The sequence below is a fragment of the Liolophura sinensis genome, chromosome 6, assembly GCF_032854445.1.
Source record: "Liolophura sinensis isolate JHLJ2023 chromosome 6, CUHK_Ljap_v2, whole genome shotgun sequence".
Taxonomy (NCBI): Eukaryota; Metazoa; Mollusca; class Polyplacophora; order Chitonida; family Chitonidae; genus Liolophura; species Liolophura sinensis.
This window is the reverse complement of record NC_088300.1, coordinates 76,735,100-76,750,202: the sequence shown is the minus strand read 5'-3', so window position 1 is coordinate 76,750,202 and position 15,103 is coordinate 76,735,100. Positions and strand designations below refer to the sequence as shown.

The 15,103-nt window shown below is 39.4% G+C and overlaps 1 protein-coding gene across 2 annotated transcripts; it reads left to right on the top strand.

Annotated features, from left to right (window-relative positions):
- The first annotated feature begins 220 nt into the window (after positions 1-220).
- Positions 221-14,468, top strand: LOC135466622 (synaptic vesicular amine transporter-like). Of its 2 annotated transcripts, XM_064744203.1 has the most exons (15): positions 221-533; positions 929-987; positions 2,716-2,799; positions 3,515-3,607; positions 3,843-3,932; positions 4,441-4,542; positions 4,897-4,992; positions 6,352-6,430; positions 6,803-6,854; positions 7,852-7,915; positions 8,116-8,235; positions 9,247-9,292; positions 9,625-9,712; positions 10,272-10,298; positions 12,071-14,467. In XM_064744203.1, the coding sequence occupies exons 1-15, from the start codon at positions 298-300 to the stop codon at positions 12,173-12,175; spliced, it is 1,341 nt and encodes a 446-aa protein (XP_064600273.1). In that variant the 5' UTR covers positions 221-297; the 3' UTR covers positions 12,176-14,467. The 2 variants fall into 2 exon arrangements, with proteins under 2 accessions (XP_064600273.1, XP_064600274.1); XM_064744204.1 differs by lacking the exon at positions 10,272-10,298 and having other exon boundaries at positions 12,071-14,468.
- The last annotated feature ends 635 nt before the right edge of the window (positions 14,469-15,103 follow it).

Below are 15,103 nucleotides of genomic sequence, written 5' to 3'. Positions count from 1 at the left end.
TTATTGTGAGTAAATGTATTTTTAAGATGTGGAGAGAGGAGCAGGGAGTGAAACAATGTACATGTATTAGCCATTTAGTGATGACACATTGTTTTCGTTTGTTTCAGTGCCGATCATACCTAACTTCATGTTCAACTTGGAGCATCCGTACGATTTGTCCAACTTGTCAGCAGTAGACGTGTCTGGTGACGGCTCGGTCCCCGCTCGGGCCGTAGAGACCACAGTGTGTTATAACGTATCTGATATTCAACAGGAACCACCGAAGCACCACAATGCTGCTATGAATACTTCGCACAGATGTCAAAGCACTACGTAAATTCGCCTCGGAACTCTTACGTGTGTTTTAATCACAGTAGTGTTAACAACTCCGCTGTTCCCCAGAGTTCCGACAAGACAGAGGGTAATCGTTTGTCACTAGCCTCACAGAGACATGTTGACCTCGTCAATGAAAACGTTAAAGTGGGACTTATGTTTGCTTCAAAAGCTATCATGCAGCTGATTGCCAACCCCTTCATTGGGCCCCTCACAAACAGGTATGGAGCCCAGGTGTTAATATCAGCGTTATCAGGTTGGTATGGACCAAGTGAAAATACCCGCCTGATACCTAGGGATAAGGAGTTATCCTGGGTAGAAATTTCAACATTATTCACATCGACATGGCTATCATATCGTATATTGTATTATTGGCCAAACATCCATCGGAATGCGTGGCTGTGCACATTAGTTTTTCTGAATTCCTATGAAAGTATGTTAAGATGAATTATAAATATGGACATTTGAAGGAAATATTCGCAACGAATTGTGAATACAGCAAAACAGAAACACGTCAGTACAAATCTTCCCTTTACCAAATCAAAGATCAATATCAAATTCTTGACATAATTACCCATATCACAGTTTGTGAATGTTGATCGTCCATGCATTTCAGGATTGGCTACAGTATCCCAATGTTTACCGGTTTTTTCGTCATGATGGTGTCAACCATAAGTAAGTATACATGTGTGATGGGTATTTATTCAGATCAGAATTCATATGCTTTTGAACCATTTGTACATTAGTAGAGCTTATACAGAATTTTCCTCGTAAGTGTCCACCTGAAGCCAATGCCTATGAGCAGAGTGCCCTAATGGTGTAACAGGTACAAAATAGCGCTGAGGTTACTTTCATTTCTGTAGCCCTTATTTAGATATTCTAGAATGGGGGTCTTGGAACTGTCACTAATTAACATGATATTAATTATGCACCAAAATTTTGATTAGCATAGGAGACAAAATTATTATGCAGTTGGGCGTTGTTGGGGTTGCATCAGCAGTCACAATAAACATGGTCAGGTCACGGTTAAAATGTCCAGTGTTCTTTACCGACAAGTGTTTTAGGTCGTCAGGGACCATAATCCATTTTTTTCTGGTAAATTTGAATTGGTAGGGAGAAAAAAATTGGAAACAAACTGCAGCGGGTGCTTTTGATGACAGATTTTCCGGAGTCATCACCTATTCATTGAATGGCTCATACTAAAAATCGCGACATTGGAAATTGGATATATGCTTCTTCACCAGACTAGTGTATGCTTGCTTGTATGTCTACTGGGCGGCCTATTTAACAGAGCAATCTGATATGGTGGTGCCACGAACGCATGTCATATTTACGCCAGACATAAACCACGTTTGCACAGTGTAATTGATCTCTCAGGGTTTCATTTCATGCGATTTTTATCACATGTAAAAACGAAAAACAAACCTCTGTTTATCGAACAGGCGTTTGTTCAGTTCATGTTTTCTTTCCCCAAACGTCAGGTTTCAACAATCCGTTACGTGACTATACCCATGATTTGCTGACGGCCAGAAAGAATCAATGAACACTCTTCTGCAAAGATAGATCATTATAAAGGGATCGTCGAGACTGGAAGTCTGATATTGACACAATCAAGCATACTTAGGTTTTGGAGCACAAGAGACAAAACTGATGTATTGTACCTGTATTACTACTGCTCGTCTGTGTCAACATGTCAGCCCAGGGAACATTGTCTCCGCGCCCCCCCCCCCCCCCCCCCCCCAAAAAAAAATAACCAGCTACATATCACCCCTTATCTTCCATACAATTCACACAGATATTGGTTATTTCGCATGGCTTAAGCTCCTGGAATATATCCACAATGACTTGTGGTGTAATTCCGGGCAAATTGAAAATCCTATTTCCTGTATTTAGAACATCTAAAATACATGATTTATAAACGTTGTGAAAACATAAAGTAAGAGCTTAGATAGTCATACAAATACATTAGACTTATCCATAGGAATTAGCAAATGTTAATTATTTATGTTATATACTGGATCATTAAACTCGCTGCACAACCTGTTTTTACGAGGAATGTGTTAGCGTGAATACATTTCTCATGTAGCGTGATTCAGGTAGTTTACAGATAACAAAGACACAAACCTAACTTCCAGGTAATAGCTCTCCACTTCCTTGCACTTCACAATAACAATTGTCTTTCCATGCTTGGTGTCTTGACATGCATACGGCCACACTGAGCACCGAATGGTAAACTGATAAGTAAAACATCGGATGCCATAAGAAAACCCGCCTTGTAGGGTTTCATTTAGTTGTGTTGGATATATTTATTTCAGACCTTGTCGATTAGAACTTGGGCGTAGTGGTTTCAAAGTGTTTCCGTTTTTCATATGATGGATATATTATTCCCTTTCTTCTCTGCAGTATTTGCATTCGGTGAGAGTTACACCGTGTTGTTCGTGGCCAGAACGGTACAGGGTATCGGCTCGTCCTGTTCCAGTGTATCAGGTAGGGTCAGAGAGCACATTGTAAATGATGGTGACTACCACAGTTAGTATTTGCATTCGGTGAGAGTTACAACGTGTTGTTTGTGGCCAGGACGGTACAGGGTATCGGCTCGCCCTGTTCCAGTGTATCAGGTAGGGTCAGAGAGTGCATTGTAAATGCTGGTAACTAGTACGAGTGGCCAGACCAAATCTATCAGTGCTACAGATTTACTTTATAACACAGAATATGGACAACCTTCAAGCTCCAATCCGAGTCTGTTGCACTCATATTATCAAGAATGGTCCAACAGAATTTGTTGACGTCAGTCGGAACAAAAGTTCTGGTAAACGAAATCTTGAAAGTTAGTTGTACTGTTACCTTATAGATGATATGCTAATAAATTAAAATATAATAACAACGAAGACACGTTCAATATCTTAGATCAGCCGCAGACAATATCATCGCTAATGATACACTTAAAGGATTCATTCTTCAAAATCACACCTTCATCGAGTAAAGAAGTATTACCTGCAAAATAACGAGACTCTCTGAGGGAACATAAGAATTTCCTTCCCAAAACACCGATGATTTGGTTCTTTTTAGTGACTAATTGCAATATCAAATGAATGGGCATGGTACAATTTATTCAGATCTTTAATCCCAAATCTTGTGATAACCCTGTCATAGTCATTACAAAAAACATGTCAATTATCACAATGTTGTTGTTGTTCTTCAGGAATGGGTATGTTGGCTGACAGATACCCGGATGATCGGGAGAGAGGTAACGCTATGGGCATCGCTCTGGGAGGTTTGGCTCTCGGGGTATTGGGTAAGTAGCCAGTAGATAGATACACGTTTGAATGTGTTAACATATATGCTAGAATTAAATGAAGCGAGATAAATTAAATTAATTTTACCGCACACTTTTTCCAAAATATTTTCGATACTGTGTTGTACATATTGTGACGTATGTTTCTATCGATTATCGCCTTTAACTTGCATTCGTGTCTTTTCCCATGACTGTGACGTATTTATATAGCCTTTTGTTCGCTTCTGTTCTCTAGTTGGTCCACCTTTTGGCGGAATAATGTACGAATTTGTGGGCAAGGAGGCCCCATTCCTGATTCTTGCTGGCCTGGCTCTTGTTGATGGGAGTAAGTACCCCCCCCCCCCCCTCACGAGTTGGACGAATGATAGCCGACTGAACACCAGGATGAATGAACATAACATGGATATTTACACTAATTATCACAAAATCTGAAATAAGGCTACAACTAGGTGAAACTAGCGTGAAACATAGATGTAGCACTCTTTGACATGTTTTCAGCAGTATACAAATACATCTGACAGACGACCAATGTATTAAGACCAAACCAAAAGATGATGTATTACTGACAGTCATTTCTGTAATTTCATGTATTTATCAATATTTATTATAGTTGCAGGGAATGCATATATAATATATACAGAGACTGGTTATACTTTCGTAAGACTGAATATGAAAGCTGTAATAATGGAAAACATAAACAATGGTTTTTACAGAAGAGATCATAACACAATACTGCTGATAATAAACTCAAGACACTCATTGATGATCATACTTATGTTCCACTCTTCATAAAAAGAGATAAAGCCCTTAACTGCTCGTTTGCTCTTTTCCAGTTTTAATCATGCTTGTACTGCAGCCGTCCATCACCCCGGAATCCCAGGAAGGCTCGTCATTAAAGGAACTGTTAAAGGATCCGTACATCCTCCTGGCAGCCGGTTAGAGCAACAGCCTTGTCATCTTATCATTTTACAATATTGTAAATGCTCAAAAAGTTTTCACCTGCATGTATACGATGTTGGCCAGTTTTATAGGTGGAGGAAATCCTAGTACCCGTTATATACCATCGATCCTTGGCAAGTTACTGACGACCACTTGCACGTCTAATATAGAGCTATGCACACCATATGTGTAAGTGGTCTTCAATTAACGTTAGAACAGGCCAACGGCCAAACGAACGTTGTCGACTTCCTATTTTCACCCCCCAAAATGCGCTTTTGAATTTTTACACTTTATGCAGATATTGGAAGTAGTACTGCCTGATTGGTAATGTTCGATGTTACTTCTTTCAGGATCAATTACGTTCGCCAACATGGGCATTGCCATGATGGAACCTTCCCTACCTATCTGGATGATAGACACTATGCATGCGCCTAATTGGCAGCAAGGTAAGTATTATAGACATAGTTACCGGATGATATGTACTCAGTGTATGGATTTATTTATTTATTTATTTATTTGATTGGTGTTTTACGCCGTGCTCAAGAATATTTCACTTAAACGACGCCGTCAGCATTATGCTGGGTGGAAACCGGGCACAGCCCGCAGGTTGCTGGAAGACCTTCCCACAAACGGCCGGAGAGGAAGCCAGCATGAGCTGGACTTGAACTCACAGCCGCCCTGTGTATGGACAAGTGAAAACAAAATGTTCGCCCAATTGGCAGCAAGGTAAGTGTTACAGACATGGTAACTGGATGATATGTACTCAGTGTATGGAGAAGTGAAAGCAAAGTGTTCGCCCAGTTGGCAGCAATGTAAGTGTTACAGACGTGGTAACTGGATGATATGTACTCAGTGTATGGACAAGTGAAAGCAAAGTGTTCGCCCAATTGGCAGCAAGGTAAGTGTTATAGACATGGTAACTGGATGATATGTACTCAGTGTATGGACAAGTAAAAGCAAAGTGTTCGCCCAATTGGCAGCAAGGTAAGTGTTATAGACACGTTAACTGGATGATATGTACTCAGTGTATGGACAAGTGAAAGCAAAGTGTTCGCCCAATTTACATCAAGGTAAGTGTTATAGGCATGATAAATAATGATATCCACTCAGTGTATGGACAAGTGAAAGCAAAGTGAAACATGTCATGCATGTGTGAAATTTTCGTCACGAACTATAACGTAGAAATGTCGTAACAAAATTTCTGCTGGTAAAATACAAATAATTTAAAATTTGCATTGTTACCTACGTTGACAGGAAGGAGAGCCCTTATTACCCATATTTGTCTCATTGTTATGACCGGCTTCTGGAGCTCCCGTGGCCGAGGTAGTTAGCGTGCGTGCGCGGCGCATTGACCCAGGGGCCTTTCACAAATTCTCTGCTCTGCTCGGTTTCCTCCCACCATAATGCTGGCGGTTGTCATATAAGTGAAATATTCTTGAGTGCGGCGTAAACAACCAATCAAAAAAAAAAAAAAATGACCGGCTTCGTAAATGAACGAGCGAACAGTTATATTCAGATTAGCCTTACATATAAGTTACCAAATACCATGCCAGCAGTGTAATAACAGATGGTTGAAAACGCCCATTATCTTCCAAGGGATATTGAATTGGTGATCCATTCCTTTCCAAGGGATATTCAATTGTACAATCACCAACATTATCGTTGGTTACTTTTCATCGGTTCGTAAGTGTGTACTACATCACCCGTTTCCGCACAAATCGTCATCTCAATACACTGTAACTGTCTTGTTTTTGTAGAAGTATTAGTTTGTGTTCTCTCTTGTAAACCTTGTTCCTCTATTTCAGGAGCGGCATTCCTACCTGCAAGTATATCATATATGATAGGAACAAATATCTTTGGACCACTGGCCCACAAAATGGGACGGTATGTTTGCAATCACATGATAATTTCCAGGCTTTTAAAAGTAGAATATTGCTACTGTCAGATTAATATAACGATTGATTACACGAAAACACCACAAAGAACGTTACTTAGTAACTAAGATGAAATTTTAAAAAACACTGAAATCATTTTGCTCAACAAAGAAGGGAAATCTAGGTTTAGCACTTATCAATTATTTTCTTAATTTTAAGTAAGATTTTTGAATGGAGTATGTCATATTGCATAATTGTTCCACGAAAGAACTTCTGAGAGATGCATGTCAGAATGATTCATTCAATGTGCCACAGTGAGAAACCATGCATTATACGGAACTCTTTTTGACATCGTAGCTTATATAATTGTTTTTGTTTTCAGATGGTTAAGTGCTTTAATAGGAATGGTTGTAATAGGAGTCTGCCTCTTCGCGGTAAGTTTGCCTGGTTTTGGTGCCGCAGGAATAGACATCATCTATGATAGATGTCACGGGAACGGGTGTCTCGCGTCATTATAGCTCGCCAGACTGTCACCCACCGATGTTATTCAAAAATTTACCAATAATTGTGTTCAGTTTTACGTCTGCAAACCCATATTTTGTCACGCACTTCTACTCTGTGAGGGGAATAGCGACGCTTTGGCTAATCGGCCGTATAGGCGTACCGTGTTCAAAGCTCAAAGCACTCACACGCATGGTTTTTACCTCAGCTCACAGCTTTGTGTTTTCTGATGGAATCATCGGAGCCCAAACCCTGGCCAAGTCACGATCACTTCCCCTGCAAATGGCTGTAACTCTCTCCTAATAGGCCCTCCCACTCTGTCCACCGGCGGCTTCCGATTTCGCAGAACATGGCCTCGAATTTCCCAATTAGCATTTCTTCTTCTCTTCGCCTTTCCCGTGTCAGGAGACGAAAGAAAGCCGGCGTGTCCTGAACAGCTCAGCGGCTCATTTCTGAACACAAGCCGCTTACTCCTGACTTCCGGAGCTCTGTGTGCTGGAAGTATTGGTTAATTATTCCATTCCGTCATGAAGGGTGAAGCATGGCTACCAAAGCATAGAATCTTTTAAGCCTCCAATGATCCCCTGATAAACATTGCCGAACAAAATTAAGTTGTAAAGTTTTAAACTCGTTTCTTTTATCTGGTTCTACCACAAAAGAACAGTACCTCCACATATTGTTCAAATTTCAATCAGCAGCACTGTGTAACACCACGCATTGGTTTAAAATGATTCTGACTATGGCATTATAATATAATTAAAGACATGCAGATGACCGACAACAGTGTGATAGCTGACAAATAGTCACAGGTAACTAGTGAAATACAGTTTATTGGACGTTATTGCTGTTGGCTGTTAGGCTGGTGATTTATCACTGATACATTAAATGTATATTTTTTTTATCTATATTTCTGTTCTTTGTATTTTTCAGATACCGTTTTCAAAGAACATTTTTCACCTGATAGCCCCAAACTTCGGTTTAGGGTTTGCCATTGGTATGTGTAACATTACATACAATCCCTTCTACACCACTATAAGAGTACATGAATATGATCTGAATTTACTGTTCTGTAAGTAAACACACATTTTATATATTTCTGTACCTCCGATTCTTAGAGACTGTCAAGCGATTAAGGTATAGTGAGAGATGTTGACTGAGATATTTCGAGGGATGATGTATCTTTTGTCTGGGCAGGTATGGTGGATTCATCAATGATGCCGCTCATGGGCAACCTGGTTGACCTTCGTCATGTCTCTGTTTATGGCAGTGTATATGCCATAGCAGACGTTTCCTTCTGCTTGGGCTATGCCATCGGTAAGTTGTCTAATCATCTGAAATTATCACCTATCATTGGCACCGAGTTACAATATTGCCTTCAAAAAGCGATACTCACATGGATTTCCAGAAACTGGACCCAGTGTAATGAATCGATACGTTGTGTGGTCAAATTATACACTCTATAGTATTGCATCGTGTAGGACTATAACTATTTCAGTTATCGATTACCAGGCAGGCGAGAATGTTTGTCGTGCAATTTGCATGTACAAGTGAAAGTGTTCTATAGGAAATTTATAAGACCACGCGAAATTTGTAACAATTTGTAAACGCAAGCGAATGTATAACCTGAGAGGAATTTGTAAACTCAAGCGAGTTGTGATGTGTAAAGTAACGTTTTCAGGCGCAACCGAGAATGCTCAAGCAATTTGTAACCGCAAGCGAACATATTCTCAAAGCAAGTGTTAAAGCTTAAAGGCTTTTGACTAAGCAATTTGTAACCGTAAGAGTAATTTGTAATGTGACGTTGTTCTCTAAGGTATTTATAAGCGCATATTAAAAAGTCTACATAATGTAAAAAATCGATCAGCGCAAATCCAAACGAGTTTTTGCTATTTAAAAAAATAATAACCCAAATAATTACCTTTCACAAAATAGCAGACTCGTCTCTGCTCGTGTTGCAGTTCAAAATCGGTAATAAATTTGCTAAAATTTATAATGCGGGTCGCCTTATAATTGATTTCAAAATCATTCAAACATTGTATTTATTTATTTGATTGGTGTTCATGCCGTGTTCTTCAATATTATAAATAGCTCGGTTACGAGTCTGATATTCACTGAAAGACGATAATTTGATCTATGATTTGATTAGCAAATGTTGATTTTATTTCCCAAAGAAAATCCGATGTAGCCTATTCTGTAAGCATGTATTTGTGGAAGTGCTCTAGTCTTACATATGTTTCCTATCAGTTATGATAATCCTAGATGTACAAGTATATAGATCAGTCACGCCATGTTGTCATGTAGTCAGTCTGGATATCTATTTTGTAGGCCCGGCAATGAGTGGATCAATCGTCAAGACACTTGGTTTCCACTGGTAAGTGGCCTGCGTTTGTACGTGAATAAACATATGGTCTCTGTTACACGATTTCTGGTAACAGTGGCTATCAAACCTACAGCATGCTAGGCGCAGTATCACCGTTCAGAGGAAGATTTCTCCGAGGCGGCAGGATGAATTCCATTTATAAATTATGTATGTCCACCTATTATCAACGAGATTTGGTGAGAAATGCAGAGGATAACAGATGGACTCGGATACATCATATCGCTGTATGGAGCTGAGAATTTATTTCTGTTGTGAATTATCTACCCCTCTTTTAATAAAAAAGCTGTCTTGTCTAAAGTATTATTTCTGTGATTGTGTTTCAGGATGTTATGGACGATTGCCATTGTCAATGTGGTGTACGCCCCTCTGATGATTTTCTTACGTAATCCCCCGGGAAAAGAGGAAAAAATGGTACGCAATTTCTGTTCCCATCAACTTGTAAGCCATTAATTAGGCTCGAGGTTGGGTTGTCCTCTTTAGGCTTCGAGGCTGAAGAGAGATATCACATTTCTTCATTGACATAAAGAGCTAAGGATCGGGAATCGCTAAACAATAAATTAATTACTTTGTGCCTAAACATAACGAACTTGGTTTACCTGTCGCTGTCACTCTGCTCTTAAGCATAGCTTAGGCGGTACAGAGATAGCTTTTCCGACATGTTGAGACACATTGTTTGCCGGAAAGATTTTTTTCGCCCATCACAGCAAAGGGACTGGGCATTAAACAACTCTCTGTGGTAGTATTACAGTGTAGAAAGAATTAAACTAAATCAAAGAATGATTTAAACTAAAAAAAATATGATTTCTGAAAAATTAACTCATGTTAGAAAGGTGTGAATTAACACGTTTCAGAGAATGCACTTCACTTGTCACTACCACAGACTTGTTTTCTTTGAAATTGCTTACATAAACCTTCAAGTGTTGTCCACGGATCTCCCATGGAAATTATGGAATATGTTTTCATTTTTCAGAAGAAAATTTACAGGTCGTACAAGCAAGTATGTACATGCACCTAATAGCCATAACAAAATAATGCTTTTTCATGGCATTGGCTGAAATACTAAAACTGTTAACATACTAATTAGCATCTCGGTGGCAGATTTGTCAAGGAATTTAAATCTGTCTACAAAATTCCAGCTGGAATAAATCGATTATTTACGTACCCCCAGAATAGACAAATTACAGACAGAGGCAGTTTTATATAGTGCAGATTACAGACAAAGACAGTTTTATATAGTGCAGATTACAGACAGATGCAGTTTTATATAGTGCAGATTACAGACAAAGACAGTTTTATATAGTGCAGATTACTGACAGGGACAGTTTTATATAGTGCAGATTACAGACATATTGTATATCTGGAAAAGTAAATTTACTTTTGTCAATATTGCTATCTTTAACTAAATGTAGAAAGTGACAATAAATCCATAATGAGATTTCTTTTGCACTTCTGATGGCATGGAACAGACAATTATTCTTTTCTTGGCGCAAACTCAAAGTTATAATATAACATAGATGTGTTGTTAATCTACAGGAAGGGTTGCGGCAAATAATGTTTCGGGGTCAATAATAGATGGGATATCTAATAGCCAATAGATATCCAAATTCAACTTGCATTTTAATGTCTTTATCAATGGCAAGGTCTCTGGAAAGAACTAGCGCTTCACATCGTTGGATATGTGTTGAGAGATGTGTAAAGATGGATGAATCCTTGTCTGTTAAGTTCAGAAAGCAATGACTGGGATGACCACATGCGTTTTTTTCTAAGCTTCAGTGTCCTTCAGTAACTGGGAAAAGAAGAACATTTGTGCAATAATATAGAATTGACCAGAACAACTCCTTGAAAACTTCCTGATTCACACAAACGGGGCCTTCTCTTTTGAAGTGCAGCTTTGCCCCTTACTTCATTTCATATATCAATTTTACCGAATGCAAAATACTAATCTTCAGAATTAACACTACACTTAAGAGTTAACAATAGACTATATGGCTCAAAGCAGAAGACTATGTTCAATAACACATCACAGATACAAAAGTTTAGACCTTTATATAGCTTTCTGTCCTAGAAATGAGACACAACAACAAGGACAGGCACTGCCATCATTGAACGATACTTCATAACTGTTGATTGAGAAAGAAACATTAAAAAGCCTTAAAACTCACAGTCTCAAAAAATATCAATGGTATTGATTTTGTCTAAAGCTGATACATATATCTATATCTACAGAGAGAGATAATAGCAAATTCAGGATACAGAAACTCACAACTCTTAAGGCAAATACATCCTCCAAACACGTGCTCTTTATAGTAAGCTAAGTGGCTAAAACTCTTTTTTTTTCTTTTTTTGTTTTTTACACATTTTACAGATATGCATGTACAGTATATGGCATGATTTTTTGTTACACATGGGGACTATATTTACTGATAGATGACATAGGAGAATAAGATTTACCTGTGTATAACTTCTGTTTGAATGAATGTACATGTAGCCCTATATTGGACCTTAGCATTTCAATAGCTCACTGATGTATTAACATGATAACATGTTGCCTACATGTACACGCACGGCGTTGAACAATAAATAAATAAACAGGTGCTCTACGTAAGCCACGTATGCATGTTGGGTATTCCTTATGAATATGACATGAATATACCTCGTAAACGTCAAATAAACGAGCGAAAATATGAAATGAGAAAATCAATATTCGCTGAGTTAACCAGTAAATGGACTGAGCTATCATTTAATTATTCCATTTGTTTTCTGTTGCAGTCTCTGATTATGAATGACAAGTGCCCGGTGCAGTACGTCACGTACAATCAAACAACACGGAGCCAAGAGAACACTGACGAAGACGAGGACCTGTACTACAACTAACGCGAGCAGCCGGACACCGCAATATGACACGCACTTCTAAACGGACGCCGCAAAACGATATGCACTTCCAGACGGATAGCGCAATACGACATGCCCCCCAAGACGGACATCGCAATACGACATACAATCCCAGCTGGACAATGCTGTAAGACCCTCCTGCCGCACAGTGAAGTACAATGTGCTTCCTCAGCCGAACACCGCAATAAGACCCTCATTATTCACCACCTACAAGGACACTGCACTGCGACATGCGCACCAACCGCACACCGTAATATTGCACCAACAGTTGCACCAACAGCCGGACACCCCAGTACGACATGGTTCTCCCAACACAATATACACACACTTCATACACTGTAATATCACATGTATCCCATGTCATAGCTGAACCACAGTGTGAAACGCACTCACAGCTAGACCCTGCAATTTAAGATAGTTCATTTCTGACACTGTAATAATAACACCACAGTATGACATGCCCATCTAGCTTGACCTCTGCACTGCATGACCCAATACGACATGCACTCAAATCTGAACACCGAAATATGACACACTTAACGTGAAAATGACATACACACCCACCACAATAGGACATGTATTGCCGACCAGACTGGGCGATGGTAGAACCATTAGATCCTTCCCTCTCACACCACGTCCACCCCTGTTGATCTCGGACTTTGTCACACGGTTGCTAGGCGACCGTCTGACGCCTTAGCTGATGTACAAACGAGTCGATTATATCCACGCATCACTTGTCTGTGATTATCATAATGCCGTATACGGCATTGCTGCGTGAACAAGTAGTACCCTAGGACGATAGTTGGATGCATAATTTTATGGTATGTCTACTTTCCTAGAATTCTAATTTTTGCTGGATACTAGAAGCCAAGAAGTCTGTGCTTGAACCATAAATGAAGCTGATGATTTATTTCTAGCCTGTTTGGTCTATTGCTGTGACTTGTATATACATCCCATGCTCTTTAATTGAGAATTAATATACATATATGTAAATATACATATATACGCTCCGCTGACATTAACTCACGGAATGACCGGGACCATGGATAAAATGTACATGTATATTGTTGGATTCCAATCATGGTTTCATTTGAGATAGGGGCATGGCCTTGGTCTGTTTATTCCATAGGACAGTTCATATGTGGACTGCAGACTGGTGTACGACGTTTCAGCGAAGTACTCAACATATTACATTGTAATGAGAATAGTCTTGTATATAATAAGTGTGTAAGTTTCTCATATGGACCTGCAATAATAAGACTCTGAGAGAGTGTGTTTACTCCATGACTGTTCATGAGATAAACGGCTTGCTAGAATATACTTATTTATCGTTTAATGACGGCGTATCAGGAACGTTAAACAGATGTAGTATAAGCCTGTACAGTGTTATCACCGGCCAGTTTTGGCAGTTATCATATAGATGGCGCTGTTGTCGCACATGCAGTGACCACTGCAGCGACTAGCGTCAGAGCTGCTATGACGTCATCCGGTGTCCCATATATGAAAGTAACACCCCCATCAAGTGCTCTGTAGGTTTGGTGAATCCAAATATACCTGCAAATAAAAGATTGATGAAGTCAGTTGCCTTTTACTGTACGTTCTAGTGAGAAATGCGAAGGGAGGCCACTCTTAACTGTTGTCTCAAAACTATTTTGCTAAGAGGACAAAACGATTTAGTATTAAATTATTCCAATAAATAAATAAAATAATAAATTATTTTCTGTTGTCCTCTGCGTGAGGATAACATATAGACTCCATCCTGCGAATATGGTTGAGGTGTACACAGACACACAGCACCGCTTTTTCACGCACTTTTAAGACAACGCGCATCAGAATACGAGAGTCATCATGACCGTGGTTCGTAACATAATCATTGATTAAGGTTGGTAGTTGATTCAATTCAAACCGCGTAAAGTCCACATATCAAGCATTAGTCAAAACTTGCTGGTGACAGAGGGTAACAAATTTCAGATGTATAAATGAAACGTAGACTTCTTTCATGGCCCAATCCATTGTTACAGTTAGCGAGAAATAAACCAGCTAGTGGAGTGTGCCACAATCAAACTGGCCTCACTGGCGAATTTTGATACTCCATACACTGATATACACTGAATACTGATATGCTCATGGGTATTGAATTCTCTCCATATAAACAGGTGGTCTTATATCTTACAGAAAATAAAAATTTTAAATAATTTCCTGGTATGATGTTTTGAATAAGGAATCTGAGCTTAGATCTCAAATTAACTAAACTAGTGCTCAAAAGAAAGTATACAGCTGTTTGATCAGACATCAAATAAACACGGAAAGAAATATATTTGAAATTATTTTTAATTCCATAAGAATATTCCATTTCACCTTAAACGTCCATACATACAGTTCATTAAATGGTGAAGGTTTGGTTTGATGGTCAGTCAAAGAGATGTGGTGTCAACAGAACATTTACACATTTGCAAAATTCAAATGAAGCATTTTTTCCTCTGGAAATGTCATTCAAATCATGCTCAGTAGCGAGTGTGGCCTCCAATGGCATTGATGCAGGCCACAACACGTCGCCACATTGATGACGTCAGGCGTCGAATGACGTTAGGTGTGATTCGTTGCCATTCTTGTTGGAGACACTCTTCCAGCTGTTGAACGGTCACAGGTGGCACTGGCAGTCTTCTGACTTGTCTGCCCAGGTGGTCCCACAAGTGCTCAATTGGATTGAGGTCGGGTGAACATGCCGGCCATGGTAAGAGATCGATGTTGGCGTTCTGTAGAAAGTTGTTCGTCAATCTTGCAGTATGAGGTCTTGCATTATCATGCTGGTACAAAATTCCTCTTTGCTGTTGGTGGATGAATGGCACTACAACCGGTCGTAAAACTTCATCTGTGTATCTGCGAGCATTGAGGTTCCCATGAATCACC

Excerpts from the sequence above, each read along its gene's own strand:
- LOC135466622 (XM_064744203.1), top strand. The coding sequence starts at position 298 with ATGTCAAAGCACTACGTAAATTCGCCTCGGAACTCTTACGTGTGTTTT. Across the intron at positions 2,800-3,514 it reads GTCCTGTTCCAGTGTATCAG|GAATGGGTATGTTGGCTGAC; the intron begins GTAGGGTCAGAG and ends GTTGTTCTTCAG. Across the intron at positions 3,608-3,842 it reads TTTGGCTCTCGGGGTATTGG|TTGGTCCACCTTTTGGCGGA; the intron begins GTAAGTAGCCAG and ends TCTGTTCTCTAG.